The sequence below is a fragment of the Aphanomyces astaci genome (genome assembly GCF_000520075.1).
Source record: "Aphanomyces astaci strain APO3 unplaced genomic scaffold supercont1.23, whole genome shotgun sequence".
NCBI classification, from domain to species: Eukaryota; Oomycota; class Saprolegniomycetes; order Saprolegniales; family Verrucalvaceae; genus Aphanomyces; species Aphanomyces astaci.
Genome location: NW_009798286.1, coordinates 828,522 through 838,643, shown reverse-complemented (window position 1 = coordinate 838,643; position 10,122 = coordinate 828,522). Strand labels below are relative to the sequence as shown.

The 10,122-nt window shown below is 53.6% G+C and overlaps 5 protein-coding genes across 6 annotated transcripts; 2 read left to right on the top strand and 3 right to left on the bottom strand.

Moving 5' to 3' along the window:
- Positions 1–11: 11 nt before the first annotated feature.
- On the bottom strand, positions 12–953 carry H257_09602 (hypothetical protein; the record flags this gene model as incomplete). The annotated part of the gene is made up of 1 exon (XM_009835860.1): positions 12–953. A coding segment is annotated over one exon (942 nt), but the record flags the coding sequence as incomplete, so codon positions are not given.
- Positions 954–1,198: 245 nt separating this feature from the next.
- On the top strand, positions 1,199–1,394 carry H257_09601 (hypothetical protein; the record flags this gene model as incomplete). The annotated part of the gene is made up of 2 exons (XM_009835859.1): positions 1,199–1,206; positions 1,280–1,394. The coding sequence occupies 2 exons, from the start codon at positions 1,199–1,201 to the stop codon at positions 1,392–1,394; spliced, it is 123 nt and encodes a 40-aa protein (XP_009834161.1).
- Positions 1,395–1,439: 45 nt separating this feature from the next.
- Positions 1,440–2,138, bottom strand: H257_09600 (hypothetical protein). The gene is made up of 2 exons (XM_009835858.1): positions 1,937–2,138; positions 1,440–1,870 (listed from the first exon to the last, which is right to left on the bottom strand). Exons 1-2 carry the CDS (start codon positions 2,117–2,119, stop codon positions 1,607–1,609), a joined length of 447 nt encoding a protein of 148 aa, XP_009834160.1. The 5' UTR covers positions 2,120–2,138; the 3' UTR covers positions 1,440–1,606.
- Positions 2,139–2,478: 340 nt separating this feature from the next.
- Positions 2,479–8,498, top strand: H257_09599. 2 transcript variants are annotated; one of them, XM_009835856.1, is made up of 13 exons: positions 2,479–3,004; positions 3,058–3,280; positions 3,347–3,777; positions 3,938–4,282; positions 4,349–5,152; positions 5,248–5,394; positions 5,520–5,738; positions 5,786–6,197; positions 6,247–6,816; positions 6,906–7,420; positions 7,496–7,807; positions 7,924–8,227; positions 8,289–8,498. In XM_009835856.1, the coding sequence occupies exons 1-13, from the start codon at positions 2,507–2,509 to the stop codon at positions 8,471–8,473; spliced, it is 4,965 nt and encodes a 1,654-aa protein (XP_009834158.1). In that variant the 5' UTR covers positions 2,479–2,506; the 3' UTR covers positions 8,474–8,498. The 2 variants fall into 2 exon arrangements, with proteins under 2 accessions (XP_009834158.1, XP_009834159.1); XM_009835857.1 differs by lacking the exons at positions 2,479–3,004; positions 3,058–3,280; positions 3,347–3,777 and having other exon boundaries at positions 3,845–4,282.
- An 848-nt stretch (positions 8,499–9,346) lies between these two features.
- H257_09598 (hypothetical protein) lies at positions 9,347–9,946 on the bottom strand (the record flags this gene model as incomplete). The annotated part of the gene is made up of 1 exon (XM_009835855.1): positions 9,347–9,946. The coding sequence occupies one exon, from the start codon at positions 9,944–9,946 to the stop codon at positions 9,347–9,349; it is 600 nt and encodes a 199-aa protein (XP_009834157.1).
- Positions 9,947–10,122: the final 176 nt, after the last annotated feature.

The window sequence follows — 10,122 nt, the reverse complement described above, 5'->3', positions numbered from 1 at the left end:
ACAGGACACACTACGAACGACAGCTGGACGAGCCCCACCAACACGACACTGGCAGTCAGGAAGTGCGTTCGAGGGACAGTGGGTAGCCACGCATCGGAGATAGCTCCCATCGCGAACCGGCCCACGAGGTTGAACAAGGAGAAGAGCTGCACCAGTGTCGGGACGTGCGCCGCGTCTCCGCCGTTGGATTCCACCAGGAAGCTCAAGTTGTTCATCACAAACAGCGGACTACCCACACCAACCAGCACGACCACAAACAAATGCCAAAACTGGGCGGTCTGGAGCAACGGCCACAACGTGATGTTGTGTTCGAGTTTGCCCTTTAGTTCGAGCGGAGTCTCTTCATCAACGGTGGGCGATTGAGGCTTGTCGAGGTGGGAACTTGACTGGATAAACACAGCTCCAAGCAGGCACAGGACACTGAGCTCCCACCCCATAAACGTAAAGAAGTCGCCGACGTGGGGGTCAAACCATGCGTGGTAGATGTAGGCAAAGGCCGCGCCGCCGCCGCTGTAGCTTCCAGCCAGAATTCCCATGATCTTGCCGCGATGTGCGTCTCCGTAGAGCCCTTCCGTGGCGGCGATGGCCGAAAGGGTTGGGAACGCATGCGAGAACCCGATGCAGGCGAACGTGGCCGCCATCATCCAATGTGGAGCCAACGGGGCCGTGGTCAGCCACGCGGCAGTCCAGTAGAACGTGGCCAAAAAGGTTGCAGAAACCAAAAACGAATACCGGGCCCCAAAGTGGTCGTAGAAGATGCCGACCCAGATCAAGTTGAACTGGCCAAACGTAAAGCACGAGCCGACGGCGGTGATTTCGACTTGCGTCATGCCGAGCATGTCCTTCATCTCATTGTTCCATGCAGATATCACGTAGGCAGATCCAACGGAGAATAGGATGAGGGTACCCACCGCCACGCTGGCTGCATGTCGCCACGGCGACGTCACCGTCATGGAGTTTGAAGGTTTTTGACATGGGTGATTTGTAGAATTTGTACGTTTATCCGGAAATATTCCCTCGTTTTTTACAATCGATAAAAACAATTGCACTGTATTTCATGAATTTTGGGCGGGATAAACCACGAAACCTCGGGATAAACCTTCGACAGCACATTTTGGTTCAGATTTGCCAATATTTTCTCCATTTGTTTCAAGTTTACAATTTCCACCCCTCGCTAAAGCGCCGCCACCATACACAGATGACCAAGTACGTCGATGAGCGAATGATGCTGCATGCATGCGAGCTCTCATCCTAAGTTCTTCCTTTGGTGATGTTGTAGTGATGAAATGGATGCTGCGTTGATGCAGTTCGTCAACGCCCTGGGCTTTGTGATCACGGTTGGCCTAGTCGGGTTCCACTACATGACGTCCACAGAACAAGACGCGGAAGAGTAAACGCACCCCGAACTATTCCTTCCTATGACGACTCTATTTACCATGTAACCAATGCGATGTACCTCAAACTTGCCGCGTTCAGCGCAGCCGCCATATCAGGAACGTAAGGAGGAAGCTTGTATGTGGAATGGCTAAATTCCATCCACCTTGCTACGTCGACTCGAAATACTATAACGATGTCAGCACAAACTCTCGGGGTATACTGTAACACGTTAGGTGGTTGCTTTCTTGCTGTTATCTTTCTTCTTCTTGTTTTTCAGCTTCCGTCGCTCTTGCTGTTCACGCAGGGACTGCAGCAACTTCTCTTGGACGCTGAGTGTCTTTTGCTTCTTCGCGCCATGGACCGAGCTCTGTCCTTTGTGTCGAAACGACGTTTCGTCGTCGTCGACATCATTCTTGTCGTTGTCGCGGGCCGTTGTCACGACGTCTTGCCGCTTCTTTTTCAGGATCTTGGATGCTAGGAACTTGTCTTCGTCCTACACGACCCACCATCACGTGCATACGTATTGGATTCTGTAGGTCGTGATGAGGCTCATGCATACCGTAGCGAAGGTCATGGACGACGACGACGGCTTGGTGTACAATGGCTTGGAGAACTTTGGGGTCACGATGTCTTCTTCTGTTATCGCAGCCTTCGATATCCATGAGGACACGACGGAATATGCCTCGGTGTTGAACACCACGACGTCATCCTCGTCGGCGTCGGCCGTGTGCTTCTTGCTCATTTTGATTGTTGGCAGGCGGATAGTCCGGATAATCGCTCACACATCCGTACCTCGTTTTCACAGTCAATTCGAGCGTTTTTGTTGCACTTTTTTGCCTCACCATCTCCAGCTTGTACGCGATGCTACTTGCCCTTCTGCTCGAGAGCAGCATAGATATACCGACAAGAGCATATTGCGATATTTGTCTCCATAATGACGTCCGCAGCGGTATTAATATTCGGCTTCATTCACATGTCCAGTGCGTCAATCGATGTTAAAAAACGTTATTTCGCAACTTTCGAATTTGTACATATGTGTAACTGCCACCAAAACCAATTGGTATGGAATCGGTTTCATGGCATGTTGTTTACCAGTAGCAGGTCAAAAATAGGGCACTGCCACGACACAATGCACCCGCCGAAATGCGCCCAGAACTTGGAGCAGCGGCTGGCGGCCCTTCGCCGGGACCAAGAAATCGACGGGTTGCGGGTGTACTTGATCAAGTACAACTTGTTTCCACGGAACCGAGACCCGCACAACTCACCGATTCGCGTGGAAGAGCTCAAAGAACTCGTCAAGCACTGGAAACTGCACCGGCAACGTGGTTTCTGGCGCGACCATCCCGAGAAAGACGACCTCGTTCGCGCGCTTCTGCAACACATTCGCACCGAAGCAACCAGCAAGAAGCGTCGGCAAGACGCGCAAGACAAATTTCGAAAAGTCAACGGCGGCGGCGACGTGGACGACGCTGACCAACCAGTGCAGGCCAATGCCATGTCTTCCTCTGCATCAGCTCCAGGGTTGTTGTCTCCATCATCGCTAGATCCTCGTCAGAGGAATACCGTGAGCATGGACGACAAGTTGTCCACGGGCGACTTGTTCTACACGAGGGGGCACTACGACGAGGTACGCCGTCAGTGGCCATACTTGTAGTTGCGGCAGCAACTAATAGGTCCTAGGGGTTGATTTACTTGTCGCGAATGGAAAAATCCAAACAAGTGCACAAACTCCAACGGGAACAGAACGAAGACATGCGGGTTGTAGCCGAGAAGGAACTTGATTTGCTCGCGCATTTGAAGGACAAAGAGTCGACGGCCAACTTGTCCAAAGACATGAAGCTCAAGTGTGCCGAAGGACTGTACAACGTCTCATGCTATCCCCACAACGAAGCGCAAATGCTCGGTCTGTAGCCACCACATGTTGCATTGCATACAAATAAGACGACTAACTCCTTCTACTTCTACACAGCGGAAGGCGCGGTGCCGATTGTGTCGGGGCTGCTCAAGAACCTCGGGAGCGACGACGTCCACGTCCGACTGTACTGCGCGGCGACGCTGCTAAACCTGTCCATGACGGCGGGGTCCCGGGCGTTGATGATAGATCAAGGAGCGATTCCCCTCGTGTTGGAACTCGCCCACGCCAACAATATCACGAGCAAACTATTTTGTGCGCACACGTTGTTTCGGTTTTCAGGCGACGAAGACATGCACTTTCACCTCGTCCACGACGGGTGTGTGATAGCGCTGCTGCAGCTCATGGCAGTCGCCAACGACGAGCTCAAGGAGTTGTGTATGAAGGCGCTAATCAATCTGTCCGTCATTCCTCGGAGCACGTCCAGCGACACAGTGATGAGTACGCTCATTTCGCTTGTCAAAGTGGATAACCCCGCCACCAACTTGGTACCACTGCAACTTCCTTGCTACACTTTAGCCAGCCATTCCTCCCCCATGCAATACTCTCTACGCCATTTTCTATCTATTTTCCTCCTTCCGTGTCGATCTATATACGTCTATACCTGTAGTTCTTCACGTCGTGATTGTGGTTGGTTGGTTCGACCAGGTGTGCGCCAAGGGGTTGCTGAATCTGTCCATCATGCCCACCACCCGAGTGAACGTGGTCGAGGATGGCGCGATGCTGGCCCTAAAGATCCTGTGCTCGTACCACCACATCCAAGTGTGTGAATTCGCGAGTGCCGTGCTGTGCAACCTCGCGGCCGTGCGCACCAACCAGGAAAGCATGGTCAAGAACGGCGCGCTCGCCGTGTTGGTCGAGTTGTTTGAGCTGCCGCACCGCTACCTCGCCAAGCAAGCCCACACCCCCGAAGGAGGCTCGTCGTCTGACGCTTCCTCGTTGGACTTGCACGGGTTGTACGTGCTTAAAGCCAAATGGATCCAAAACGAAAGCGTACGTACGACACCCCGTGAGAACTAACGAAACGACCACCTAACTGTGGAACAATCATGATTACAGGCGTCGTTAATGCCCCTCACGCCCGACCAATCCGTGATGCTGGACATCCACATGCAGTGCGCCATCACCCTCAGCTACTTTAGCTGCAACGCCAAGGTGCAGCCGCGCCTCGTGTCGGCCGGATTTGTCCCGCGGGTGCTGGCGTTGCTCACCATGCATCACGACGACACGACCAAGGTGGTGACGCTGATCTTGTCCAACTTGGCGTCCCACGAATCGTGCCGCGTGCAGATGGTCGCGGACGGCTGCGTGCGCCCGCTCATTTCGCTCATGTCGTCGACGAAAGTGGACATGGTGGTCAAGCAGGACTGCGTCGTCGCATTGTGCAACCTGATGTTACACCCCCAAACGTACAAGACCATGGTCGATGACGGCGTCGTGCCCGCGCTCGTCGCGTACTCGGAGAACCCGCACCCAGACATCCAGAAGTCGTGCGCGTTTGCACTGCTTAGCTTGACCATGGACAAAGGTATGAAGGCAAAGCTGGTCGGCCAGGGTGTCATTGTCGCGCTCATCAACCTCGCCGACCGGTGCGCTGACCGTGTGGACCTGCGCGCCGCGTGCGTGTGTGCGCTGTTCCAGCTGTCCACGGACATCGAGAACGCCGCCGCTTTGTTCTACGAAGGCACGCAAACCGTAGCCATCACGGTGCTCACGGAACCGATTTCCACGACCCAACCCGCCGTGAGCCATCGCATGTGGATGCATTCGCTGGCGCTGCTGTCCAACATGGCGTCGTACGACAAAGGTCGCAGCGTCCTCGTCGATGACGGCGCAGTCGACGCTGTCCTCCGGTTCTTACAGGTACAAACCATTCGCCACTCTATCATCGTCACGATATCCATGTACCACTTTCCCATAATGGGAAGGGAAACGGTAACGTGGTGGTGGAAGTGTAGGTGCACACGACGGTGCGGTCCAAGGCATGCGCGCGATACCTAACCCGCGCACAGTCGTTTGCGGCGTCCATGCTGGGCAAACTGGTCGATGTCGCAATGATGCACCCGGGGTACTTTGCCGCTCTGTTGGCCCTCACGTCCACGCAGGTAAGAAACAGCTTACGACGTTGCATGAAATGTAGTGTATGCATGCAAAGTAGTACACATATATCAGTTTTTGGTGTGTTTTGTCTATGGTGGCTTGACTTGGTATGCAATGGTACGACGTGTAGACTATCTCGTCGAGCTCGTCCAGTCGCAGCGACGTGAGTGCGATGGTGAAGACGCTGCGGTGCGCGCTGGCATTTTCGTGGATGTCGGGCAGCATGAAAGGCCGTCGATTGCTGGCCAACCACCCTGACGTGGCACCGGGTTTGAACAGCATGATGCGAACCGGCCATCACGAAACGCAGCTGTACGCGGCCATCGGCCTCTGCAACTTGGCCATGGAGGTACACAAACCAGCATCAGACGAAGAATCCGATGTGACAGAGTGTAGAGGGGCGCGACGCCTGACCGCATCTGGGCCGATAAAACCGTGAGCGATTTTATCGTCGTGGCGCTGCTTCGAGTCAACAGCGACGAGACCAAACTGAAATGTGCCCAAGTGCTGTTCAACCTCCTCACCCACGACGACACGCGCGAGAAGCTGGTCGTCGATGGTGTCCTATATGCCCTAATCAAACTCGCCAAGCTCGAGATCGACACCATCCGGGAACTGTGCCTCCAATCCATTTACAACATTTCCCTCGAACTGGGCAAGGTCCAGCGTCTCGTGGACATGGAAATCGTGCGCATCTTAAGCACGATGTTCCAGGCGGACCATTCCAAAGAAATGAAACGACTCGTGTGTGGGATTCTGAGCAACGTCAGCGCCGTTGCTGGCAACGAGCGCCAGCTTCTGCACGAAGGTTGTTAGCCACTATAAAACAACTTGATATGGCTCACCTTGTACGATAGGCGCGCTTACAACCATTGCGTCACTGGTCAAAGCGCGGGATCCGGAAACCCGCGTGTACTGCGCGAACGCACTGAGCAACTTGTCATGCAACGCTCAAGTGGCCGAGTTTATGCTGAAGGACGACGGCAACATCGTGGCCATTTTGATCTCGTTGTCGCGGGCAGAAAGCAAGGACATTAGACGGTACGCCACGGGCGCCATTTCCAACTTGAGTGCGTCGCGGCTCGGCGTCGAAGTGATGACACGGGAGAGTATGATCGGTGCCATTCGGGAGCTTCTAAACCGCATCACATGCGACGTCACGCTGGCGCTGTGCGTGCGCGCCCTTCGCAACCTCATGATGGACACGGAAAACCAGACCAAGCTCGTCGCGTGCCATGGCGTCCAAATTTTGTCCAATTTGATCGCAGCATCGACTAGTCCGACTACTTCATCTACTACGACCGAAGAAGCCGAGTCGTCCTCGTCACAGAACACAGACGCAGGACAGTCAAATTCGACCGCCCAACACCGCAAAGACACTGGCATCATTTGCGCTGAACTACTCTGTTTGCTTTGCACGAACGCTGGTAAGAAGTGCATATATATAAAAATCGTTGACATTGAATACATGCTTAATTCTGTCGCACTCGAAATGGTATGATCGTAATCCCCTTAGGGGTGGAGCTCCAACTCGTGGAAGACGGCATCGTGCGAGCGTTGACTGCGATTGCAAAACAAACACCGGCCAGCACCTCGGCCAAGCTGGACATCGTCAGTTGCTTCAGCGCGTTGTCGAAGAACCCCCTCGGACACGACCAGATGCTCAAGGACGGCATCATGGAAGCAATCGTGAACCTGTGTCTGGACAGTGACGACCAGTCGACGACTCTGCGGGCGTCGTTGATTGCTCGCATCGGCGAAGAATTCGCCTACCACATGATCCTTACCATGCGGAATCTGACCAGCGCCAAGGACACGATGCAGGCGTCGCACGCCGAAGGAGCCCCTCCCGTGCTCAGCCACGACGTGAATCGAGCCAGAGTGTCGTCCCAATCAAACGCAATTGCGATCCTGCTCGCGTGTGCGACGTCCAGCCAGCCAGACACGCGTGAACACGTGGCAGTGACGCTGTACAACTTGAGTTGCCACCGCCGGTCCCGCGGTCTCATCATTTCAAACGAAGGCGTCAAAGTACGATTTCCACTGTCTGTGACAACGTTGCATAACGTTGACCATCGTGGACCAATGTTGTATTAATATGTTTAGGTACTCATCCGCCTCGGTCAAAACGCGGGCGGACCGAACGCAGTGATGATGAAGCAAGTATGCGCGCTGGCGCTGCAGAGCATGTCCACGCACCAAGACGCCAACATCATGCAGCCCGGGCTCATATTGGCCATGACCGCGTCCTTGTCGGAGCTCAACGTGATGTCCATGAACGCTCAAATGAGCGAAACGATCGCGAAGAAGACGGCCGCCGTGGTTGCGCCGACGCAGTTTCTCAAGAATCGCACCCTCACGACGTTTCTCGTCGGCGCCAATTTTGTCGTCCACCACCGTGGCACCCCCGCGGACTGGGTACGACCACAACCACAACATATACAATCTGTGGACGTTTGAAGGTGTGATGGACTATGGTGTGAGGGTAACTGAACCAGTGTGTGGTAACGCTGTGTGTACGTATGCATCCTTAGACTCAAGTTCCGGCGAAATTGCCGCCAGACGATGGCATCCAAGTGCTTTTTCAAGCCGACGACGAAGCAGAAGCGGACGAGCAAAACGTGGACAACGAACAAGTGCTTGCCGCGTCGGCGCCTCGTGCGTGCAACCTCGACGCCACCTGCGGCACTTTGACATGTCTCCAGGACGACGAGCTCGTGAAAAACAAAATGCTGCTGGGGCCAAACAGCCAAGATATATTCCTAGGTCGCACAAAGCATCCCACTGGTTCTGGCGACGTGCACCATTCGGTCGCGTTGCCGTTGCCAAATATGCCTGGTATGTTTGGGTTTATGAGCTCTATGGATCAACTATAATATGGCGACTGTGATGATGACAGGCACAGCGATGCCAGAAACTTCGACTGCCAAAACTGACCCCGAAGTTGTCGTGACGAATGGGCGAAGCTCAGCGGCCCAAGTGCGCAAGGAAGCAACCAAGACCCTGAAACCTGCAACCCCGCCCAGTCCAGTACGTAGCCCGTCCAAGAAACAGCTACAGCAGCGCTTGGAGCCAATTCAATAATGAATCTCACCTCTTAAGTTCCATATATTTGTTGCGAACAAAAAGTTGTATTCCCGTTCTATTGCTTGGTGTTCCAGGTACTAGGCATGTTTGATATACCGGTATATAATGAATACAGTACTCTAGGCTTCTTATCCAAAACTCCACTGCATCACCATTTCGGTTTGTCATGTATGTACTTGTGCCACAATCCTCGTCGGCATTTGTGTGTCTTTTGTGTGCAGCCCCATTTTCACCCAGATGGGCTTGGGCTTCTGCGGACGGCGCTACACCTGCTTCATCAATGTCGACTTTATCAGTCAACTTCATAGTAGTAGGGGTAGTTTTGACAGCGAGCTCAGGCCATGTGCTGGTTTACTTCGGATGGATTAGTAGGGGGAGTTTTGACAGCGAGCTCAGGCCATGCGCTGGTTTACTTCGGATGCATTATTAGGCAAAGGGGAATAGTCTCCCACGTTGAATTCAACACGCAGAGGCCATGCTACTCGAGACGGACTACGACTGGCCAAGTAAATAATGAGCAAACATCATAACCCAAAAAAGTGCGATGCGTGTCATCCTTGTGCAGGGGCCATGCTAATCTTCTCTGTATCACCCAACTTTTACGTTCACCTACTGTTAGTGCTACCAGTCATGTCAATATGTCCCGAGTTCGATCCCACCTCGAGCACTATATGTTATGCGTAATGGTTCTGCACCAATTACTTCGGAAACATTATATTGCATTCCCAGCTTAGGTAGTTGTTGTGATAGTACTTACAACAATGAAATAACGTTAGTGATCCCTCTAGTCTGTGGAACTCAACCCTTGTACATCACTTTCAAGATCTCAAAAACTGGAAGGTTGACAGGACTAGACATCGGCTTCGTTGGTCATTTCGCCGCTTCATCATCACTTTCAAAGTCCCCATCACTCCCATAATCGCCATAATCACTGTCCTGGCCTCCATCGGGCGGAGGACGGCCGAGTTCGTCTGTTTTGGTGGTCGTGTCGTGGTCATCAAGGACTCGAACAGACAGAGGGCGACTAGCTTCGCCTGACTTGTCGTCACCGCCAATGTCTTGATCAGACAGGGAACGACTGAGTTCATCTGCATGGGTGGTTGTGTCGTCGCTGCCCAGAACACGAACAGTGGAGGGGTGATAGATGTCGTCTGCAGTCGTAGTGGTCGTTTCACTAATGTCAAGGGCTGGACTAGAGGGGGGATCAGATGCCTCGGTGATGGCGTCGTCGCCGGCTAGCTCTCGATCCGACGGAGGTCGACTGGGTTGTTCTGCTTTGGTGGTCATGTCATCGCCGTCCAGAGCACGAACAGTGGAGCGGTGACTGATTTCGTCTGCAGTCGTAGTGGTCGTTTCACTAATGTCAAGGACTGGACTCGAGGGGGGATCAGATGCCTCGGTGATGGTGTCGTCGCTGGCTAGCTCTCGATCCGACGGAGGTCGACTGGGTTGTTCTGCTTTGGTGGTCATGTCATCGCCGTCCAGAGCACGAACAGTGGAGCGGTGACTGATTTCGTCTGCAGTCGTAGTGGTCGTTTCACTAATGTCAAGGACTGGACTCGAGGGGGGATCAGATGCCTCGGTGATGGTGTCGTCGCTGGCTAGCTCTCGATCCGACGGAGGTCGACTGGGTTGTTCTGCTTTGG

What these genes read in the sequence shown, in the direction of transcription:
- H257_09599 (XM_009835856.1), top strand. Translation starts at nt 2,507, where the DNA reads ATGCACCCGCCGAAATGCGCCCAGAACTTGGAGCAGCGGCTGGCGGCC. An exon ending in GCGCCAGCTTCTGCACGAAG is followed by an intron (nt 6,198 to 6,246) that starts GTTGTTAGCCAC and finishes CTTGTACGATAG; the next exon opens with GCGCGCTTACAACCATTGCG. An exon ending in GTGGCACCCCCGCGGACTGG is followed by an intron (nt 7,808 to 7,923) that starts GTACGACCACAA and finishes ATGCATCCTTAG; the next exon opens with ACTCAAGTTCCGGCGAAATT.
- H257_09600 (XM_009835858.1), bottom strand. Translation starts at nt 2,119, where the DNA reads ATGAGCAAGAAGCACACGGCCGACGCCGACGAGGATGACGTCGTGGTG. An exon ending in CGTCCATGACCTTCGCTACG is followed by an intron (nt 1,871 to 1,936) that starts GTATGCATGAGC and finishes TGGGTCGTGTAG; the next exon opens with GACGAAGACAAGTTCCTAGC.